We start from the raw sequence: 25,928 nt of genomic DNA on the forward strand, positions 1-25,928 counted from the left end.
ATTCATCAAAGGCAGGAATAATTTTTTGCCCGTACAAACAATAGGCCTGTCCCACGCTCAAGCAAGTTCAAATTAAACGATTCATTCCAGCACGGGCGCAATTAAAAAAACAATCCTTTACGATTACATTGCGTGTGGCATTCGTTTTAATTAATTGTAATATGTAGTACTTTACTCTACTTTTGTGGTTTTTGCGAGATGTTCGCGAATTTTCCATGGAAAATCCCATTTTGTCTATGGAAAAATGAATGTTATATATCCATGCATCAGGAAAACGATTTATACTATATTGGTAATGCATAACTAATAATATACATAATAGCACTATTTATATTAAATTCAATAACACAAGCTCTAATAACCCGTGAACAGTAAAATGATAAGAATTCCATTCACGAGGTTAACTGCCCTTTATTTGACTTTTAACTTGAATGTTAACATTCCTGCAGTATGTAATGGGGACAAAATACGAGACTTGGATTCTTGTAAGTACCTTAAAACAAATCGAACGACTGAAACAAACAAAGCATAACCTTATTTGTCCGATCGCGACGATAAATAAAACAATCGGACAATGATCGTACAATAGCATCGGCGTGAAAGCCTTGATTCTAATCAGTTTCTGAACGCGCGTAGACAAATAGCCTAACAGAACAATCAACAGTTTATAAACAATTTTGTTTCGTCGCGAGCAATTACCGAACGCGATCCCAAACGTCGATACCGATTCCGAACGCACCTCTTAATAATAGGCCCACAAACGACGCACAATAATCGCCACCATCTATATTTTTATAGTCTATGGTCGCTCTCTCTTTCTACCATCTATTTTGACATTAACCATCTCTCTTCAACTGCAGCTATCAGCGTTTAAAATCAAACTGTCTAATTATACCCACATCACTGGACGCATCAAAGGAGGCATTTTTAATTAATTTAATCCCAAAACTATTTTAATGCGGCCAATTTTGTTATCTAATAATTCTTGACGCGCTAACAAGAGGTCGTTTCGACGCCATTTTGTATCATTTTAATGACACGCTTCGAGATTAAATGACAGGTAGTAAATTGTTACTAATAATTAACCGTTCGAGTTTCAGTTGAATTAAAATTAATAGGTTCGCCCGTTTGACAGTGTACTGAAAATCAGTGTCGCTTACAATAAAATACTTTCTTTACAGTTTACCGATAATCCTTCGATTAATAAATAAGTAGAATTGTTTTATCTACGGTACGTTTAAATTACATTATTATGTACAAGTCTTTAGTGTCCTGTCACTTTACGTTTCATTTTCACTTTCACTAAGATCGTCCATGTCCATATCTATTAGTTCTTCGTCTTCATCTTCATACGAGTTGTTGAAATGATTGTCATCTGGTTTGCTGCCGGATGAACTGGACTTTCCAGTCTTGGCCTCTTCCTCCTGTTGCATTCTTTTGTGTTTCGTTCTTCTGTTTTGGAACCATACTTTCACCTGTAAAGAAAACATACATTAGAATTTGATACTGCGAATACCTAATATCAATTTGTTCGGGTTCAATTCTAGAATTTGAATTATTCTACGATTATAAGTGATCATTATGATATTGGGCTTCAAATAAATAGTATGATGCCGATTACATTAGTAATACTTAATATGTAAATTGAAACAAACATATTCTTAAACTTTGCCTTGAGCTCTCAACCGTTTGTTATAATCACTGGAATACCTACGTTTTATCTTTACATTACATCAAAATGAACTCAAACCATTTACTACAAACGAACAAAACACAACATTTTCCGATATGAATACATTATAATACACAGCAACAACAATAAATCATTTACAGTCAAGTTAAAGGGGTAACAAACTAACAACTATCGAAACCCCAATATATCAAAAACTCCATTGAAAGAAAACTATTCAAACACAAAGCAGATTTCCCGCGCAAAAATACAATCCGCCATCTTGTCGCTATTTGTCACGTGTTTAATGGCGCGTAAAATCTATGCGCGATGTTGCCAGTTAAGTTTGTGTGGAATTTTGAGGAAATATGGTAATATCGTGCATTTTGCTGGCAGCACACAATAAAACTACAGAATTAAGGTTTGCACAAAGATTTGGCGATCCGTAACTACCTTTTTGCGGGTGGCTCGTAAAGTTCGCGGTTGTTTATTACAGAGGTTACGTTTAACGTTTATTTATATTATCGTGCTTTTCAGAAATACTTGTTTTTGCACGCGACTCCGTTCGCTTGTTTAATGTGCGTTAAAAGACGATAAAATATTTATGTATTCTGTTTAAATGTAGTAATTAATTTTTAAATGTAAGATGTTGAATAAAATTCGATCGAATTGTTTGAGCATTCATCCCTATTTTATAATTTATAGTGATTTCATCTAGACTACGTAGCTAGGTACCTACCTATAACTTATCTTCCACCTGCTTATTAATTTGTCATTTGAACCAAAAGCAAAACAAACCCAATCGTTATATAAACCAATTTTACGCTATCAAAATCAAATAAAATATAATTTATTATTTGAAATGTAATCACATAAATATTATTACCCGCATATTCAATTGATATAGCTATCGAAATAACTGATAAAAAGTTACTACGTTTTAGTTTTTATTGAAGAATTGAAATGACAATTCATGAATTTGTATGTTTTTATGTCGGTTTTATGATGTTTTTGCACATATCACCCACCTACTTATAGCTTAATACACATCCGTTACATAACAAGGTACCTATAATTATCATTATAAAAATGAGTTTAAAGGAAGCAATATTATACTCGATAAAAAACATAGGTACCTACCTAGTTTTCTTTTTAAACGACGTTCCAATAAACAATTTCCAAGTTCCAAAAGTTATGGGATCTCAACAAGAAGAGCGTTTTTTTAATCTAATTTAGCGATTGCCTCTCCTAAAAACGAGGACTAAAATCGAATCTTTTCCAGTTTGAAGTTTCAAATGTCATTCCTGTCATAATAGTTTCCATAGCCTAATTGTTTTCCCTCATGCTGTCTCGCTCTTTCACGCGCCATTACGCACTAGGGGTGTCACTACCAAATTGATATTTGATGTCAATATATGAAGTGCTAATGTACCATGACGCCTTTGTTATCCAATTTAAAGGGATAAATGGTGACCCTAACTGAATTCGATGATATTTTTGGACACGGTTCATTTCACGGGTGTAACGATAAGTATGAGATGATGTATATAATCTGTGCTTATTTAATACTCCTGTATGTACAGTAGAGATATTATTGGATGTTTTAATCATTAAAAAAATATATCTACTTAAATAAAAATAGGGCAAAGCTCAATGGGTCAGCTAGGTATTAATAAAACAAATTCTAATTATTGCGAACGTCCTTTCATATCCCATTATCTTACTATAAGTAAAAGCATATTGTGTGGTTATTAAGAATTGATATAACCTACATACCTACATACTCTTTAAAAATCAAGGCAAACATGACTGACCGAATCTGCATGAAAGTTAACATAAGTAGCTACAGATCTTAGCATAGCTTTTTATCAAGTACAACACGAATGAATCCTCAGTTTTAACAATAATACAAGTACATATAATAGAAAGTATATAACTCAATTATGTTAACACGATTAAGCAACAAACACACAAACACGAACATAATTCAAAACAACCATTCATTGCATACAGTGACATAACATTGTAACGAAGAACTTTGAAAATGGACGCTTCGCACATTTTAAACATTAAAATTTTATTACAGTTAAATACAGGTGAGAACTGAAGAAATGATTTAAAATCCGTAAATGTAGTTTTAGTAGAATGGGCAATGGTGGATAGTTGGATACTATATATTGTATTTCATTGTTGTCATTAATAGCCAATTTAATGGGTGTATTTTACGCGGTTTACGCGTTTTTTGTTTCTATTTAAATATTTCAACACAATTTTAATGTCTGTGAGAATAAAAAAACTTCGGGGTCAGATGGAAATACAATTATTCACAAATGTGAATTCAAATAAATATTTAAGTAGCTCCTGATGAGTAGTATCTAAGTATTCATACAAAGTCATTCTAAGTTAATTTATCCATCTGCGTACAAAAAGAGTTTTGAGTTTTGCTTTTTATCCTATTATTAGTTATTACCAAGATACCTAATAAATTAATTACAGAATAAACCTAATTATTGAAAAATAATAAGGACAAAACGTTGGGATTATTATTCTTATATATAAAAATGAATCCCAAAATGTGTTGGTAAGCGCATAACTTGAGAACCTTTTTTTATAATATTCCTTGAAGTTCGAGGATGGTTCTTATATGTAGAGAAAACGTGAATATGTACCACGGGCGAAGCCGGGGCGGACCGCTAGTTTTTAAATAAATATTTAGAATTCACAAGTCACTGGATATACCTACCTACCTTCTAACCAATAACCATTTAAACTAACTTAAAGATTCACATTTAAACTCAATTCCTAACCCGTTCACTCTATATAATAAATTTAGGGTTACCAGAACAAATTCGCGTTAACTTGCAACGGTCCCACGGGGCCATTTGTCATGCTGTAATCATGGCCCATGCCCCCGCTTGGGGACGCTTATCATTGTTGTTATATGTTCATACATACTAATGTGTGTGTGTTTGTTTGATCTTTACGTTACGAAAATGAGGTAGGTAAGTTGTTGTAGACAGAAAAATTAACTTAGAAATACTACTTACTTACTATGAATACTACCTAGGTACTCATAAATACTTAAATATTTATTAGAAGTTAAGATTGAAGTTCGCTAATATTATAAATACCTAATTAACATTTTGTAAAAAGGAACGCAGTTTGTTTGTAAACTGCTACGAAATTCTAGAAATCGTAGTGCTCTTTTATAAAAAAATTAAATATTATTTATTCCCAAATAAAATCCCGTTCCATCATAATTCATATTAGACATAATACAAACATAATATCGCTCATATAAAAAAAACCCGTCGCTACTAAAAGTTTTACGTTAAACATGAACAAAATTAAAATTTTCTAAAACATTAATCAACGAAACGACGCAACTAAACAAGCTATTAAACAATTATAACCTTTTCATGCAAATTTAATCGTTCAAATTTCGTTATATGAGAACAATAAACTTTTGTCACATCTGCCGCTAAACCAATTTAGAAAAGCACGCAGATGAAATGGAACACTTCTAAACGAGGGGTCAACCGGCGCTGGTTCTATAAACACGATAAGTCTCCGCAAACAAAGAGGGTATCATAACTATACACACTGAATAAATACAGGGGTGTCATTCGAGAGCTCAGAAATACGATTAAGTGCTTATGTACGCGTTATTCTCCCCAATGGATTACGGCAAGAGCGAGAGCCAAATACGATCCCCAACATGCCAGACAAGGCCAGCCATATCAAGGGGAGATGCGCAATTAAGGGGTACAATGAAATTGGGCGAAATTTAAGCGGAAAGCTATTTATCTGTATATTACTTTATTGTCGAACCATTAACGCGGGAATGGGATGACATTACGAGGGCGAGCGGGACGGCGATACGACAAATTGGGGTTGCCAGTTGCGATTTTATAGGGATAGATATACGAATTCCCGTTGGATAGAGGGAGAGATCAATTGGCTGGTAATAATGAACGCTTTGTGAGAATAATTGGAGATAGTCGATTATGTGACGGTAGTTCATTTGTGATGAATGTTTACTTTTGAAATTAGTAGCCATTTTGTGTGAGGGTGATTATCGGTTCGGTAGTACGATGCATTCAATGTCATTTTGATTGTGCTCTATTCATTTTTTATGCTTCTATGATTTATTGAATAAAGCATTGAAATATAATTAAATTTGGTTTTAGAAAACGGTTGTTAGAAGAGTGACACTCAATTATGTTTAAATTATTAATACTATCAAATAGAATATTGGATATGAATTACTGTATAATGGTGTCTGTCTATCTTATGGCATTATACTTACTTTGTAGTATATTAGAATATAGGTAGCTTATAATACTGCTTTAAGTACGGGGTATAGGGGCAGCAGTCAATTCTACTCTGTGTTATTACAGATGATAGGTATATTTTATGCCAGTAAAGATAGAGAAAGAGATCTTCCTTCACCAGCAAAAATCAACAATATTTCAAAATGATAAAGTAGTTTTTCCTTTTATCCCTTTTTACCTTCACAGAAATCTTTTGACATGTTATATCAATAGGTAACAATCCCGATTTTTAAGCTATTGGGACCGAATCGAGAAATTCCGTAACGAAAAAACCTCACGCTCCGACGGGTGGAGGTGTGGCTTGAATGCATGCTATGCAATAGCTTTACCGCGGCAGTCCTCGAGTGCCATCTTCATCAATAATAAACCCGATTTTTTTAGTAACGGATATTCCATATATTCTGATACGGAGTTGAGCTAGGTATAAGCCACAATTTCCTATGCATTTACATCATTACCTATATAAGTTTATATATTTATCTCAAGCGCATGCGTGATTCACTATGGGTGGAGTCGCGGGATGCTGCAATGTTCACGGCACTTACTTATGTAAAGAAACACCCTAGCTAATGTAAATAAATATATTGAAATAACTAAAAAAACACGCTTCAATAAGAATTTAGAACATAATCTTTGATAAGTGTACAAAGTTAGGACTAAATCTGTCCGATTTGGTCAAAATCGAGCTTAAATTAGTATAGCTATATTTGAATGAAACAAACATACCTACTGGTGAAGTTAAAATAATCGTATTAAAAAAGTAAAGGCTAATTTTGCTAGGGTAGTTAGTACCTATTAATTTAGAAATTTTGGCCCGTATTCCATTATATCGTTTAATCTTGTTCATCACAATTCATGATAATAAAAAATAGAATTGTAATTAAGCAAATTAAATGCAAACAAAACATAGACAATTCAAAAAAGGTCAATGATTGTTTACAAAATTCGAATTCTATTAAAAAATAAACGAAACGTTCCCGCCAAAACGGCATTTAATCTGCTTCCATTACGGACATGCAAAGAGCCACAGAGTATCTAACCAAGCAGGTTCTACACGATACCAATTTTATATTATTAAGAAAATTATACACAGCTGCTCACAACGTTCATACGAGCTATTAAGATAAAATGTTTACCGTACTTAATTCGATTATTGGAACTTGGGACTATATGTTAAAGAAAATGGCTCGCTGTCATATCCAATTTTTTGTTGACGTTTTGTGAGGTCGTATTTGTTGTGTTTTTTGTTGTATTAGCTATTTGTAATTAATTATTTAATTGGTAGGTATACAAGGGTACTTATTGGGCGCCATGGAAAAAACATGATGTTTATTTTAATGTGATTGTATATCATATTATGTATAGATTTTTAATATAGTAAGCAAGATTTTTATATACTTATTTGGTTATAAGTAATTTAATTTAAATTTTGTATCTGTTTAAAAAAAAGGAAAATATACCCTAATAATTATTGTAAATTGTGGTAACCGTTGAAAAACTACACGCTAGTATAAAATTAGCTCTATTAAGAATTTCTCCAACAATTACCTACTACAGAACAAAATTCCGTTATTTCCGTAAAAATAAAATACCAACAAGGCAAGGAAAAATACATTTTTATAGGGTATACAGAACTATGTATATGGTAACATTATGAGCTACACGCTTCGGTACCCCCTAACGCTCAGTGAGTCGCTAAAAAAATAATAATACACTCATCAAAAGGCAATAAATTTGAACATTCTCTTGAAGCCTCATTACCTCGTAATTTTCGATGTTAATTTCTAATATGGAACATCGCATTTCACCAACAAGATAATAAAAACTATAAAACGTTGACAATTCCCGCGCATTCCTTGTTCAACAATTTAAATTAGGTATCAATAAATTGATTCCTGAACGCAACGTTTTTTTTTTCATGCATAAATATTCTACGCGTTATATTTTACAAAGCTCATACATATTAATTTTAAAATCAATTTTAGATATTTTATGTGTCATTCAATTCAAATTATATTCGTAATAAATATTGTGTTTCCGTTCAATTCTCGATGAATATTCGAATGGTATATAATTTGAACCTAGTAGTTTTTATTGCTATATTCCATTGATTAATTTCCCTCGTATTACAAAATAAAGGACCCTACAATTATTGTATTGTCTATTATTAATTACAGAAACATTTAAACATCAAAATTGTAATCAATCATTTTTAAGTGCAGTAATACAGACATCAAAGGGCACTTATTAATAATCAACAATTCGAACTTGACACTGGCAACTTATTGCCTCATGAAAAAAAAGAAAAAAAAACCATCAACAAGAAATTACTTTTTATCATTTCGTTCAACATCGCATGCGGCGAACAATTTAGCGCTAATTCACCGATGTTGCATTTATAAACGTGGCTGTTACGATTTTTTTATAAAAAAAAAATATAAAAAATGAGGTAATAACTAGCTAGTACGATGTTCCACGTCTTTTTTTCTATTAAACTATTTCCGTTGCTCATAGAATTCTAGATTAATTGCTGTTACGAACATCCTATATTTAGACTGTAACACACCTTTTCATGTAATAATCTGTATTTTCCATCTTAAAATAAAAAATAAAGACTAATAAATCAAGTAATTAAAATGATTACTATTCCAAGTTAGGCTTCACATAATCCGTAAATAAATCAGACAATAAAATACAGTTATAACATCATCATTTCTCATTTACTGGTTTTTAGGAATTTCTCTTTCACGATTCCAAGAATGGTATATTTAATTGAATAATAGGTACTATACTTCTTTATAATTATGCCAAAGTTTGTTTGTATATTTGTTTACTAGCTTTCCACCCGCGGCTTCGCCCGCGCAGTCAAAGAAAAACCCGCATAGTTCCCGTTCCCGTGGGATTTCCGGGATAAAACCTATCCTATGTTCTTTCTCGGGTATCAAAATATCTCTATACCAAATTTCATGCAAATTGGTTCAGTAATTAAGGTGTGATTGAGTAACAGACAGACAGACAGACAGAGTTACTTTCGCATTTATAATATTAGTATAAATTAGTATGGATTGTTAGACAATACATATTGCATGAAATAATTTCACATTTAGTTGATAGGGATATAGAAATTAGTGAAAATGTGACACTACGGGCTGTTTAGGCTTGTCTCATTTGTAATTTACATTTTACAATACTAACTCAGCCCCCGGAATCACATCTTCCCAAAATCTATTGTGTCGTGGCCCGATCAGGCCGCTCGGGGCTCAATGGGTTAAAAACCAAATAGATTTTTAAATTGTAAATTAATTTTTAGAAAGAAACCATTCATTGGAATAAATCTAATCAGAACATTAAAATCAAGCAAATACATGTAGGTAAGTTTAGTTAATAATTAATTATCAATCTATGGTTAATTGTTAGACATAGTACCTACAGCATTGTTTAATTCTGAAAAGTAGCTCTAGTACATAATTCTTATTAAGTACATACCTACTAAACAATATCTGTCCCCTAAAATTCTCCTCTTTATTTTTTAAATTCTGTACAAGAATATGGACTCTACATTCTTATACCAAAAAATAGCGTGTACTTTATTAATTCAAAAATTAAACTGAATTCCTTACAAAATCAACAGCTGTCGATCCTCAATTAAAGTACATCGTATCTAAAATGTAAATTAAATATAACAAATCGTTGTATCGAACGGAACATCGCGAATTTGACAGAGGTGTTGAAAATTTGGACCAATCATGCATAAACTACAAATGGTTAACAACGCACACTTCGGTAATGAATCTAACGCGTTTTGCAACAACACGCAATACACACGTATAAAATTATGTAAACGCATATGATTTATATGAATTTACATAATTAATACCGAATTATTTACCCAACAAGATTAGCAGCCGACGCCCAACTTTCTAACATTAATATATTCAGGGCTGCATTGCAGGCGGATATCTTACTAAAAAACTAATATAGAAACGAGGTTTCGTGCGACCACACCCTGTTGTCTTCGGACCGACAGCATATTCATTGTTATTGGAATATTGTTGGATTATATAGACATTGCATTTTATTGGTACTTATGTTTTTTTTAATTGTTTGCTGCTTTGTGCCTATTGTGCTTTAATGTGCTTTTTCAGTAAGTGAATGGAGAATATCTCTTAAAAATTTAGTCTAGATAAGAGCAATCTTTCTAATGGGAATATTGAAATTAATCGATGTAAAAATTAAAGGTACTTAGTGTTTATCTATGCAAAAATGATTTGATAATGATGATTCTTTTCAACAGCTTACAGCATACCTAAATTTTTATAAAAAAATGTGGAGTTTTGGGTCGAATGTTAAATTATTTTATTTAGGTATCAAAATAATGGTTATTATTTAAGTTTATACCTACTAATCTTATTGAAAGATATAGGTATGACAAGTGACAACCAATAAATGAGAGGGGCAAGTTAAACTGAAATTTATAGGTTCTTTTAGAATATTACATACCATCTGACATAATGTCGTGTAAGGAATTAAGGTCATAATATGAACTATGAAGTACCTACCTAAGTAGGTAGATATAGTACTACTATTGTTGTTAAACAATAAAACGTTTAAACATTAACTATAATCTATATCATTATATTTATAACAATGATTTATTTGCGAACGCTACCAGCACGAACAAGTAGAGCTAATAATCGCGTAATAACATTTTTTATTAGTTTCCAACAATTAGACGCGGCTCGATATCATTCGGTTTGCAGGTAATTATGAAATAATTACGGTTTAATCGACCCAAACTATATAGCCACTTTTTCAATGGTTTTTTGTTAATTAAAAGGGTAGAGTCTGACTGATTGTGTGTATCCCGTGTTGCCAGGATGGATAGATTGATTCTCAGTGGAAAAGGGATGTAGGTGCTCCCGTTGACGCCAAATTAATTTAAACTAGCATTAAACAACAGTTTTTGACATAGCAACGATAGCAAAGATATCAATATCTTTGTGTCCAAATATCATTCATCTGATTAGTCACTGCGTGAAATGAAAAGTAATCTAGATGCTTTCAGTATCATATTATGCCTATTACATCACAATAGATGTAATATGATTATAAAGAATGCATATTATCTCATTTTTTATGAAGGTAGCTGAAGACCCCGAATAAGATATACTACTTTTTATCCCGGAAATCCCACACGAACGGGAACTATGCTGGTTTTTCTTTGAAAAAACGCGGGCGAAGTCACGGGCAGAAAATTTACTGTAGTTGAATAAAGATTACCAACCTGTGTTTCTGTCAAACTCAAAGCTTGCGCTAACTGCTTCCTCTCTGCTCCCACGACATAGTGGTTTTTCTCAAACGCGTGCTCAAGTTTGAGTAGCTGAGAGGGGGAGAACGCTGTTCTGATCCGTTTGGGCTTTCTGAACGGTTGCAAGAGGAAACCGGGTATGTCTGGACCTGGAACAAGAAATAATTAATTTATATTTAGAAAGCGATATAATGGTAGCATACTAACAACTTATTAAATAGGTAGGTATGTACCTACTATATACATTTAGGGATTACATATCATAGTAATTATTTAATAGATCCCATTCCCATGGGATAAACGGGATAATACCTATCCTATGTATGTCACAAGCTATTTCTGTACCAAAATTCATCCCAATCGGTTCAGTGGTTAAGGCGTGAAGAAACGACAGAGTTACTTTCGCATTTACAATATTAGATTTATCATTTATAGTTTATACGAACAAAGTCGGATCAATAGCCAATATAATGATACATTGTATGTCATAGGTATCTATCGTGTCTAATAACAACTTTAATTGTTTTAAGTCATTAATCTTTAATTAGATTACCTTAATAATTAGCAATGGAATTGATTACTTCAACGCGTTCGTGTTTATCTATGAAATTTTATAGGTAGCATTACTGTGACAATCATGGCATTTTATATCTCTCTTATAAATAATAATAATTAATATTAATAATAGTGATTTTAATGGCCTAATTCAATTAAAAGTAATCATGTTAAAATCATAAAATAAATAGCTATAAAAATTAAAATGTCTTTTTTCAACGAGTTAAGAGGACATCGATAATCATGAAAATAAAAATTATAATATTAAATTATGATAACAAATAAAAATATATAGGGTTCTATCATAATTTTATATGCTATTTGTCATTACCACGATATTTTCCTAATTCGTTCTCTACAGTAAATAAGTATTACGAATACTATGTGAAAATTCAATCATAACGGTGCATTTACATCAAACGAACATAGAGCTAGAGCTAGAGCAAGAACATTCTTTCGTGTTCTTTTAGTGTAAACGAAAACTCGCAATCAGTGTTGTTCAGTATTAGAACATAACTAGCTAGAACATTGCTTTCGTTGTTCTTAGTGCGTTGTTAGAATCACGAACGCACTAAGAACAACGAAAGAATGCTCTACGCCTGTTTACAGTTTACACTAAAAGAATTTGACACAGTGGGGTTAGAATAAGCATTCGCACGTTTGATGTAAATGCACCGTAACCCATCATTTAATTGACCGCCCATGACGTTCCTTAACCAGAAGCTCGTTTACTGACCATTCAATACAAAACATGCAGTTACAAATCACAATTATTTTCAACACCAATTATTTCATACAATCTTTAAGGAACTTGACAATAACAACCAAACGACTATCAATATTAATTATTTATTATGTTATCTGTATGACATTTATATTATCTGTTAACTTGAGCAATTCATCCTTTGAAAATAGTATAATTGATCATTGGATAGTTAAATCTTATTATTATTTTGTGGTGTTCGTTAATTGTGCTATTGATTTCAATGGCGCATATATTTCTCTATCTCAGCTGAAGAGATTGTGAGTTGAACGCGCTAACCTCAGAAAGTACTGGTCCGATTTGAAAAATTATTTTGATGTTAGGCTTTATCGAGGAAGGCTTTAGGAGGCTGTAATATATTATTATCATCACTCGAAGACCAACAGGAGCAGAGCCAGGCGGGTGAAACCGCGAAGCGCAGCTAGTTTACCTAAATATAAAATAAGGTTGACGTTAAATGAGCCTTTCAGTGGGAAGAACTTAAATAATTTTTATATGAGCATTAAACAACTAATATATTGTACTTAGCATATGTTATCTACTTTTAGACAGTAATTAGGGTTGCATAAATCATGTAACAGTGCATTCCAGGGTCGCGTATACAGTGCAAAACATAAACATTTACAAGTATATTTTACCCATATAATTAATGAGCATTACTCAACCTGGGTGGGTGGGTGCACGCAAAGCCTAATGTCATTTTAATTGCGTCTTCTTCGAAGATACTTCAACTTTAAGTGTATGGCTAATTCACGTTGAATTATTTAAGGTAGATTTAGGGCCGATTTTTCAATGCCCAGATAAACAGTCTAATAACTACCCCTCGAATAGATTTATTCAATTGCTTATCTAACTCATAACGGCTCGCCTATTTTTCAATCGTGATTTATTTGATGAATAACTATCTGACCAAATATTTCCATATTGGCAGCTCTGCTCTTGGAGTGGCGAAACAAACATATTAAATTAGTCAGGTTAGAGCGGTATAGAGTCAACTTGCAATATGTCAACAACCGTCATTATGACTCACGTCAGGAGTGCATTTTAAGTTTATCTTGTGTTCTATGATTGTTGATTATTGTTTTGATTCGAGTAAAGAGTTTTGATTAAATTTGTGTTAAAATTTATATATTTTACAGCGTCCGGCAAATTTTCAATGGCATGATCATCAGTAGGTACTATCAAAAACATCAATTTCAATATGATTTTAATTGATAATTATTTTATAGAAAGAGGCTTTATTGTAAAAATTCTACGCTCTATGTTATTACATACGAAAATACAACGAAAATATCCCAAATTTGACGCGTCAGTTGTCAACTCAAACGTCTAATCGTCGAATAGCACGCTATCTGGCCGTTGGAGCAGCAGATAGATTTATTCCTCAAATAACGTAGTTATTCGATAGATAAGTCCTATTCGTCTATTGAAAAATTGAATATTTTGTTAACTGAAGAATAAAGTCTATCTAGCTGTTTATCTGGGCATTGAAAAATCGGCCCTTAAATTAACGTTATTTTTTCATAAACAACAGATAAATAATTGCTTTTTAATCTATGATACAATAACATGTGAATAAGATGTTAAATAAGTTGACAAGATAATTTCTTACAACGTTTTTTTGCAGTATAATTTCTTTTTACGAATTGATGGTTTTCTTAAATGAATAAATTGAAATAAACTAAAGGACATCACTAAGGTTAGAAAAAATAATCAATTTACAGTCCTTAATCTGTTTTAAGTTGTACTTTACAAGATATGTTATAAATGCTTGAAAATATTCTAAATGATTAGTTTTTCTAAACAATTTACTGGTTATAGTTAAATTGCCGTTTCCCTTTGTTAACTAAATTATGCTTCTTTAATTCAAATTTATGAGTATCAATACGTTTTTAGCAATATTACGTAATCGAATAAAAACTTAGCAAGTTTTACGTCCACCATTTAAAGTTGATAACTTAATAAATTTTATTTTTAATATTTTCAATAATAAAATTTAATTACCACAATTACGTCATGTCAAAATTTGATAATAATCTTTTAAAACTACACATAATTCGTGGTTTTCGAGTTAATGATTTACAACTTACATATAAAAAGCGATTTTAAAATATGTTTTTAAAACTAATTAGATAAATAATTATATAGTTACATAGCGTACATTTCATAATTTAGCGTGTGTAATGTGTAAGTATATAATTTTGCGAAATAATTTTAAATTAATTGAACTTATGGCGCGGTAAATGATTTCTTCGCGTGTACCTACACAAGTTTTATTATTCACATAAATTATACAAGTGTTATGATATACGCTAAAGTGGATATTATTTGAATTTATTAAATAAGAACGTTATTATTTTGTATTATTATATTACTGAAATTTATACCATACAATTTATCTTTTCAACAAAATAATTACTAGTACCTAGAGCTAGCGCGCAAGAGCAACTTTTGTCTCCGCAACTATTTTGTCTCTCCCATCAACTCTATGGGGAGTTGTGTCGCTACGTGCGCGCACTTTATTACTAGCCCATAGAGTTGATGGGAGAGACAAAATAGTTGCGGAGACAAAAGTTGCTCTTGCGCGCTAGCTCTTTATCTTTTTATTATTTTATTATAATTAAATTGTTATTCGTTATTCATACCACTCTCAATTTGGGAAGATTTCAATATCAAATAGTAGGAAGATAAGTTAGGTTATGAGCTTTCTGAAAGTCCGTGCTATCTCATTTATTTAATTTCATTAAATATTTGTTATCATGTTCATTCCAAGGAACAACGTCTCCATTTAATTATAAAATCACGTGTTAAAAATTCATAAAGAATAAAAACAATAGATAAGATTCAGGTCGGTTTGTAAACGTCAATGAAATTATCTTGATCGTAAAATGCTGAATTTATGTATTTCGTGACACTAGCCTGGGTCACCAGATAGTGTAGCAATGGCTTAATGATCCCACATCATGTCATCATCACAGCCCAAACCACACGACGCGGACGCCATGAACAATAATATATCTAGCTGTTAATGTCAAATTGTTTTTTTCTTTTTTGCATCCAATTTAAAAATTAGCAGGTTTTTTACCTATAGAAAGCCTACTTGGGTAGGTATTGGGTGCTAAACGCCGCAAGCGAATCCGAATTTAAAATTGTATTTTTATAGTTCGATAAAAAAGTACCTATTTTGTGAAATATGAAAATGAATGTGTGTTATTAACGCAGAAAAATTAATAATCGTAGTGTCGTCCAAACCACTATCGATAAAATGAATAATTGTCGACACAAAAACGTTACATTCTATAAAATTCTTACACCGGTACCAATAAATTATACACAGAGCTTGGTTAATTAAGAGCTAATTAATCAATGTTTATTAGCATTCTATATTTACAATGATTAATATTAATTTAGGGGGAATTAAATGTTAATAAGGAAAATGAAAGAGATATGTAGATTTCGACATTATAATAATTATGTTTATAATTATTTTATCGACGACTATCTAATAATAATTATTATAAACCCATAGAAATGCTTTATTCATGTAATTATATATTCAAAAGTAAGGTAATTTCATAAAATATAATTTATGAGAACACCTGATAACTTACTAAATATGCCCGTAGCCGTACTAACTACTACGGCTCATAATATTTTATTATTAATTCCTAACATTATAAAAAAGAACTCAAACACTTAAACTACACAAAAAAGCCACTTCTCTTTCCTCGGCTAAATACTTTAAACGCGCCCACAAAACAAAACCCACAAAGATTTAACTCAGACAATTTTAAATGAAAGCCAGTAATTAGGAATCGTTTTTTCAAAACGAATTATCTTGTCAAGCTATAAACTGAACAAATATCTCCTTTAATTAGTTTTAAACAGCTCAGACTGAATAATTAATCATAAATTCTCCCATCCTACGTCTCGGCCCGAACGTAAATCACTTCATCTAACTACCGATCTTGTTTCAAGATGGCTGACCGCTGCCAACACAACGAACATAAATAGTTTAATTTAAAACGCTTGTTAATCTCGCTCGACCAACAACAAAGTACTCTCAAATTACATCCAATTATAACCCATTCAATCCTTTAAAGAAATATTGTTGAAAAAACGCATCCGGCAACAATCGCGGTCATTAAAAAAGGTGCGTAACGAAAGATGTGACGTACAGTGCTACCAACGTTAACGAGGCGAAGGTTAGTGACGTACAGCTATCGATAAATGAACGATTATCGATAGTATTAACTAATTTCGTATTGTGCCGTACATGGACGAAATAATCGATGAAGCGTATCATTAAAGTTCACGATCGTGCGCAAGAGAACATAACGCCTGTCCTGTACGTACCTAATTACGTCTATAACATTTTAATAGCGCTAACATTGTATTTTATCGTCGAATGGTATGTATAAAGATACGGTTTGTTTATTGATATACTCGTAAAACGAACACGATTTCCAGCAGTTTTTGCTAGTTGCTAGCTGTTGACTTACACCTCCTATATTTCATTGTCTTAAGTATATTAGCTATTACTGATATTATCAAGATTTTTACTACTTTGTCGTTGATTAAAGTGGCACTAATTTAAATGTTTTAATCTTTCTACGGAACAGTGTAGTAAAGCTTATATTTATGGGATATAAAATAAGTAGATACTTGGACACCGGCATGATAATGAAGCCATTTTATTGATAGAAAAACTTGCAGATTTCCTATTTGAGGTATAAGCAGGTACTGGTATTGCTATTAAAATATAATAGAATGTACGGCATTCTATATAAGAAACGATAAATGGCATTTCTAAAATATCGACAAACGCGCTATCACGTCACTAAAAAACAATCAAATTTCGAACGACAATGGCGTCGGTTGATAATCGCGCGCACTCGTTCCCGCCTTGTGACAATAGAGGCTCTCTTTTGTCAAACCGCTTCTGTATAAAAATAGTTTTAAGTGACGCGTCTATAAAAACTTAATCCAGTTTAATTAAATTCTGTAACGGAGTTCATAAAAATAATATTATCGAAGGGCAAGTTATTTGTAAGGGTGATTATTATTTGCTTTGTGACGCCATGACAGTTTTTATTGACAGATATAATGGCGCGAATATTTTTCCTCAATGCGTAATTGATATGGGGCGGGGATTATGGTTCGCTTTATGAAAGCTATTTTATATAATAAAAACACCATACATTTTGATATTAATTTCACTGTTCACACAATTGTTTTTATAATTTGAAAATCTTTCCCAAAATGTCTAATTCGTAGGCGCAATTCGTCTTACAAAAAGCAAAAATTATTTTTAAGAAATTATCTCACTCGCATGAAATATATGAATTGAGTATAAGAAATTATTATCAATGTAATTAACTTATCACAAATAATTACGACTAATGGTACGACCGTTACATTGTAGCAAGCTATAGGTTATCTGTGTATTATAATTATGAAATAGAACAAGCAAGGCTAAGTACCAATACATATGTAGTACGAAACTTTTTAATTAGGCACAGATAATGTTTTATTGCTTTTTATGTTTTCGGCCTGATATGGAATATTTTTAACTTAATTAAGCACAGATAATAAATTGTTTACTATGTGCATGATAGACCTATTTTAATGTGGCCTTGGGTATTAAATTTGTACCTAATTTAAAAAAATAGATTTTTCTTTCAAAATAGGTAGGTACCTACTATTCCGGAAGTTAACGCGTTTAGCACTTAGACGCGTGAACCTACCTACTTACTGAACAGATTAAGCTCAAATTTGATATTCAGATAGAATATAGATTATAGACTGGAATAAAACCCTACTTATTAAGTTCGCTTGAACAGGCTACTACTCAGGTTAAATTTCTTTTAGTTTTTATCTTCTTGTATTGTCTATTTCGTCTACATTTATTGTATTTTGTACATGCGTGATACAAAAACTAATGCATGGCATTGAATTGGAATCACTGCTCTTTTAGACATATAAAGTAGGTAAGTACCTTACGACTTTTGTCTGATTACGTAGGAACTAGGAAGGTATAATATAAGAAGCAAATTAAATACTGTTTTCACGCTTATTTAAAAGAATAATTGAAATCAATCAGTTGCCAAGCTCTTAAAAATAAATCATAAATATCTACTAGAAACATCCATTACATATTATCAATTCTAATTACTGCAATTTTGATCTCTAACCTTTGAAACAATTACCGCAGTGTCGCTGTGTCGCAAACATATATAGATAAGTGACATTCAAAGCATTTTATGGCGCCAAACGCTTTTGACAGATTCGATTTTTTTTTTGGGTCATAGATAATAGAGCGTTCACGGTGTTAATTGATTAGGTTGTTCTGTGTTTGACATTTTGAAAATTATGTAATGTTGTTATGTTCATTTTTATTGGATATTTAAAAACCCTTATAGGTTAAGGTTGGTCACAGCATTAATTGTGTCGCTATTCAAATCTAAGTAAAAAAATAAATTTATATAAATAAATGTTTTATCTATACTAATATTATAAAGCTGAAGAGTTTGTTTGTTTGAACGCGCTAATCTCAGCAACTACTGGTCCGATTTGAAAAATTGTTTCGGTGCCCATTTATCGAGGAAGGCCTATATACCTATATCATCACGCTAAGACCAACAGGAGCCGGTGAAACCGCGGGACACAGATAGTTACAAATAAGACTTCAATAATTTTCACTTAGAACAAAAGCACGGTGCTTTGTACAACTTTATAGGAAAATAAAGGTTACCCAATCTAACATAAAAGACATGGGTTTGAAAGCGTGAAAAATATGAGGCTATTATCCTACCAATTAAATAGGTTGTTGAAATCATGTAACACGCAATGGAGAGTGATCATTTATTTTTTATCGTATTGCACATACCTAGATGTCTTTATTTAGCTATAAGAGAAATAATCCCACGCCATTTTAATTAAAGTTTAATTAAAAATCTAAAATGGCCATATAATAGTCGACCATATCTTGTTATGCCTTAACCGTGGAAAATCCTTTCGAGTGATTAAAAATTAATTATTGACTTATTTGGCGAAAATTGCCTCGCAGTAGTTTGTAATTAAAAACGCTTAAGGCGGGTTGTGCACGAATTCGAAAATAAACGATAACTGATAATTTTAAATACATAATGTAGGTATTTACTAGGTTGTTGGTACCCGCGGATTCGCAGTCAAAGAAAAACCCGCATAGTTCCCGTTCCCGTGGTATTTCCGGGATTGCGTCATTTTCCCGGGATAAAAAGTAGTCTATGTCCTTTCTCGTCTATCAAAATATCTCCATACCAAATTTCATGAAAATTGGTTCAGTAGTTTAGGCGTGATTGAGTAACAGATAGACAGACAGAGTTACTTTCGCAGTTATAATATTAATAATATTAGTATGGATGTTTGCAGGATGATACTTATTAGTCAGAACTTTAATATCGTTGTTATCATCCCAATTTCAGTAAATAAGTTATTTTAAAGACTCTATTTTTGTCGAAGTTGAGAATTTTAAAAAACTTTCTAATTGTTAATGTATTTTATTAAACATTTTCTTTAACGAAAGTCAGTTAGTATTTTAAGTTACCTTAAGTTGGAATAAAAGTATGACATACCTGTTCTGATTTACCAAAAACAATAGCCTAAGCTGTCGTCTATAAGCAATAAAACATTCGATATCCGAAGAGAAACATTTTCCGGCACGGAACAAAATCTGTTCGATCCTTTGCTGTCTTACTACTAGCGTTTTTTCCTCTTGTGTTATTAGAAGAGAAAAAACGCCGCGTTCCAACCGCTCGTTTGTGCCACACATTAAACTGCATTTCTAGATATTGACTAATAATGCCGTTAAGACGTAACTAAATTCAATACGTTTCATAAATACTGTTTATTAGCGATATTTAATAATTCATTGAACGTTGAAGTATCTACTATTCACTTAATGCTATTTCTATATGATGTATATTGGAATAAAGAAATAAATAATATATTATATAGGTATATTTCTTTAGTCTGTTATATTTTCAAAGAGAGAATCAAGTTCTAAGGATTAATTGAATACCTATCTTTACGGTTCTTCGTTCAAGTTTGCTCGGTCATTTTACAAATAGTAAATGTAATGTCGTAATAATATGATCAATTTTGTCCTACTTTTCAATTATTATTCCATTATTATGTAATAAACGTCCAAACATAGGTACATACTTTTTAAATTACAGAGTAAAATATGTTTATGTATTATGTTGTTACTGTATCTATTATATTACTTTTACACCAAGTAAAAGTAATATAATACAGTAACAACATAACTTCAAAAATAATAAACAGAAAATGCAGCACATACAAAAAAACTGTATATCTTACAATAAAAATGCTTAAAATATTACAAATATCATCCAATGCGCGAATGTGAAATAAATAAATAAATAATAAAAAAAACATTTTTTTTTAGTTTAGGTGTCAAAAATATCAAGGGGCTGGCTTTACCCGCTTGTATTATAAACTTTTACGGTCACTATCTGTTATCTATGACAAGCTTCCTATAAGATAAAATTGTCTTTTATCTTAATAAATAATATCTCACTTACTTTGTAGCGCTTTCATCGATAGAGCTTTTATACCTAAGTTTTATAAAATACATTGGTATATTTTTATGACACAATAATGAAAAATCTACTATAGGTAGGTACCTAGGTATATACTAGTTACCTTTGACCTGACTAGAGAGGTAGTCGGAATGATAAAAATGTTGATATTCTGTTTTTAATTACGTTGTGACAATTTTTTCAAGCATCAGCTGGATGGGAAATTTTATACTTTTAAATACTTGACTGGACTATTTATTTTTTAATTTTTGATACCTAAATTGACCGGACTATTCTTTTAAACTATATCAACAAGCTCTTTGCCATTTCCTTACTATCAATTACACATCGTAACTCGTAAGAGCTTCAGTTACATAAGGTTGACAAAAAAACGTAACACCACCAAATTATCTCAACACTTACAAGAGAAAGATAAGCTCTGATAATACTGTCTATATAAATCAGCCGGTTTATTGACTGTCGATGTGTGAAACGTTTTGTTAACAGGGTTATCTGTCCTAATTAGAGATAGGGAGGATTGGATGTATTTAGATAACAATAAAATACTTTAAATTTGAGAACGCCGTAGGCCTTACGCGAAGACAAATCTAGGATGTGACTGAGATATATTTTTTTTTCCTCGTCATGTCAAGAAAATGTGACTTAAAGAAATATATTTGAATGAATTTCTTGCTCAAAAAATGTCTAGAAAGAGGTACAACATTTTAAAACAAACACAAGAAAACCTACAACATTTTAGTTATAGAACCTAATTTTATTCTAGTATTTTTACAGTCCAAACATAGGTATTTTTTTTTTTCAATAAACCTTTATATTCTAGCTCTACATCTCAAATTATTTCCCATCACAAATGTATCAGGTAAAAAATATTTAAAATGTTTGGTTTTACAGGTTTACTACCAGGCCTTTCCTTATTTATTCATTTCAATTGTAATAATGTTTTCATGTGGCAGAAAATACGCTCAACATAAATTTGCAATGCATTATGTTTTATTTAGGTAGGTATGTATGTTAATATTAGTTATGTTAATAATTGAGCAGCAAAGAAATTACCAACTCAAAACTAAATTACCTATATCTATCTACCTTTGAAATATTTTTTTTAGCAGGTAGAATTTGAAAAGGTATTTCTCTGATGACCTACATGTTTAGAGCACATGATGTCACATTTTTGAACCGCCCTCACATTTTTACTTCTTTTTTTCTTTTACTTATTTATTCTTTTTTTTAAGTATGTAGGTACCTAAGTATAAACTATAATTTCTTTTCATAATTTATCAGGTCAAGCGCAAGGCCACGCAACACACATCAATAAAAACAAAAATAATTAACATCATATTAAGACACGCGATTTGATGGTCACGGACGAATTTATAAATGCCGTTACATAAAGCCACGAAGTGTGAACTCATTAATATTTTGCAATGTCGGTAAAAAGTAGTAATTAAGTGGTTACATGCGGATTCGAATGTTAACTCGTTTACAAATGCGCGACATCGTACTACTAATTCATATTTATTGATGAAATACCTAGGTTTCCGCCCGCGGCTTCGCCTGTGCAGTCAAAGAAAAACCCGCATAGTTCCCGTTCCCGTGGGATTTCCGGGATTGCGTCATTTTCCCGGGTTAAAAAGTAGCCTGTGTCCCGTCTCGTGTATCAAAATATCTCCTTACCAAATTTCATGAAAATTGGTTCAGTAGTTTAGGCGTGATTGAGTAACAGACAGAGTTACTTTCGCATTTATTATATTAAGCACGGATTGATGTAAATTTTGAACTAGAAATATTAAAAATAAAATAGAAATATAAAACTGTCCAAAAACATATTATTAGGTATTGTCAATTATAATTAATCTATATGTACCTATATATAAAACTCAAAGGTGACTGATATAGTGATCAATCAACGCACAGCCCAAACCACTGGACGTATCGGGCTGAAATTTGGCATGCAGGTAGATGTCATAACGTAGGCGTCCCCTAAGAAAGGATTTTAGAATATTCATCCCCTGGAGAGTTAAAATAGGGGATGAAAATTTATCATTTCCACGCAAGCGAAGCTGCGGGCAACAGCTAGTTAATATATCAAATGAAATGATGCTAATGTAGCTCTATATAATATCTGATAACTTTTGGGCTCTACCATTTTATTTAAATCTACGTACCTATGAGCTAAAAATAAAATGTAATAAATAATAAAAATCAAAATTATATTAGGAGGAAAATTATGTTTAGGACATTATCACTGTTATTTTTTATAGGTACCTACCTAGGTAATATTGCAATTTATTTTTGTAAACATAGCCTCGTAATAAAGGCTTTTTGCACCGAAGCGACGGATCTTTATAGGTATCACACTTGCTTACCTACTTTTAATTTATTTTCAATAATATATATAACAATTAATTTTCACTACATTTGATGTAAAATTTTACCTAGTGAAAAATTGTTTCTTTTTGCATTGTTGAAATACCTACCTAAGTACGCGTAACACAAGTACCTACCTAAGTATGTAAATAAACTTCTGAATAGGTATATTAAATTATTTTCATTTCAAATGACCTTTTTATTATTATTTTAAAATATATTTAGATATTTATGTGCTTTTTAATAATGAGGTATAATTTTTTGAAGCATATTTAAATAATTTTCGTCGACTCTACATTTTTTTCACTGTTAATATTATAATCATTGTAAATATTACCTAATCACTTGATTTATTCTAAGTTTTAGGTAATTGAATTAATGAGGTAGAATTTATACTCATTATCAGTCCATTATTTTTAACTATAATAAGTACCTAAATTTTTAGGTAAATTTTAACGCTGGATTTTTTTTTTCTTATTTATAAAAAAATCTCTACATTACCTATAGATTTAACTTTATTGTTATTGTATTGTTATATTTATTTTATATGCAATATTATACGCTTGGAGAGAAAAATAAATTAAATGGCCTTGTTCTAGTGCATAAATGTCAACAAAAATATTACTTTTAGCGAACCGGATAAAAATGAATTTATGAAAATGGTTTATAATAAGATTTACAATGACCAGTACAACCGACGATACTTAGTAAAAGATTCTCTATTTTTGCGGTATAATCGAAAATTATTATCTCTCTTAAACATAACTCTTACCTCCAGGAAATCTATGTGGGAATATCCTTCCATGCCTATTAATCAGCCACGGATACAGCTGGTACGATTCTCTAGGTACAGGAGCGGCGGGGTGGGGCGGGGGGTGCGGGGGCAGAGGGGCTCCGAACCCTTGCTGCTGATGGGCGAGCGCTGCAGCCAACGCGGCGCCTTGAAAATGCGCCAGGAACTGGTGGTGGTGGCTCTGAGCGTCCAAGTACGGAAGCCTCTTCAATTCCGGAGAAGGAAAAACGGCTGGCAAAGCACTCGGTCGCAGCAAAGGCCGCGGGGAAGGACTGCGAGGCGACGCGACCGGCGACGGGCTGCCCGGGCTCGCCAGGGGCGGCGAGGTCTGCTTCGGCCGGTCACCCACTATACTGTCTATACTGAACCCTATCTTCGGCTTCGATGGCACCGCCACCACTGGAGTCGGTGCGAGAGGCATCATGCTTTCACAAATCTATCGTCACTGCACACAGTTATCAACACACAACACAGACACAATCCATCGTGGCGCGAGCGATACGTACGCCAGGCCGGCGCGCGGACGAATGAGCCCTTTACCGCGCTAGACGCCCGCCGCAGATAAAAAAAACTTCGAACATGGACGCCCGATCTCCCATTGGTTGATCTCCCGCTATGGGTGTTACTGCCGGCTTAAACGACGCTCATTAATACGACAGTTTTCCCGCCATTGGTAGGTTCTAGATAGCGGGCGGAATTTGAATATAGAACCTTCTTCAGTGGGCGGGATCCGTTCGGATATCGCTTTTTTTAACCGGCCAGATGGTGTGATGCGTTGAGCTTGGAAAGCGTTAACAGGGTTGCGGTGCTCTTAAATTTAGCTGGTTATGATTCAATTAGGCGGGCGATTGGGTACGTCGGATTCTTTTTTTTTGTTCGTTGCCAGTCGCATCGTCCACGCAGCAATAGTCTTTAATTAACTCGGATGCTTTATTAGCTTAATGTATCGAGAGATAAACTTTTTCATCGGTTTCCGAATGGTGAATAATCGATTCGGTGCGAAATTGCCGGTGTATAGAATCGTTTGGCGTCCGCAATAATTTTTATCGATAATAAAATAATTTTGTGCCGTCGTATTTATCGTGTTGATTTAAATTTTAATGAAACGCGATAAGCATTGAATTTCACGCAAATTTTCCGCCATTACAAACTAAGAAGTGTTTGGTAAATAGTTTGATTTTTAATTAAAATTGTTATGATTTTTGAAATTGATTTTTGTTATTACATTGATATTGCTGATTGTACAATAAATTATAGCTTTATTACCTTGCTGTTGGTACGTAAGTAATTCTGTTTACATTGATTGTTATTTTTAATAGAATTTTCTGTACAACTTCGATTACAAATGTTGTATAATGAACTGTTTGTAGAGCTTTTCTTCTATTATTTCCCCCTAAGTAGTTTTATTTAAACATATCCTTTTTAATTAGCTTTAGGAAGACACTATAAAATTTTGACCATGAAAATAAATCTATTGGTACCTACCTACATAAAAAATTAAATACATACCTACCTACCTACTAGGAAAGGCCT

The 25,928-nt window shown here is 32.2% G+C and overlaps 1 protein-coding gene across 1 annotated transcript; it reads right to left on the minus strand.

Annotated features, from left to right (window-relative positions):
* Positions 1-29: 29 nt before the first annotated feature.
* On the minus strand, positions 30-24,900 carry LOC123702894 (homeotic protein empty spiracles-like). The gene is made up of 3 exons (XM_045650740.1): positions 24,375-24,900; positions 11,288-11,460; positions 30-1,475 (listed from the first exon to the last, which is right to left on the minus strand). Exons 1-3 carry the CDS (start codon positions 24,817-24,819, stop codon positions 1,281-1,283), a joined length of 813 nt encoding a protein of 270 aa, XP_045506696.1. The 5' UTR covers positions 24,820-24,900; the 3' UTR covers positions 30-1,280.
* Between the last annotated feature and the right edge of the window lie 1,028 nt (positions 24,901-25,928).

This window comes from Colias croceus, chromosome 24 (genome assembly GCF_905220415.1).
Source record: "Colias croceus chromosome 24, ilColCroc2.1".
Classification (NCBI taxonomy): domain Eukaryota; kingdom Metazoa; phylum Arthropoda; class Insecta; order Lepidoptera; family Pieridae; genus Colias; species Colias croceus.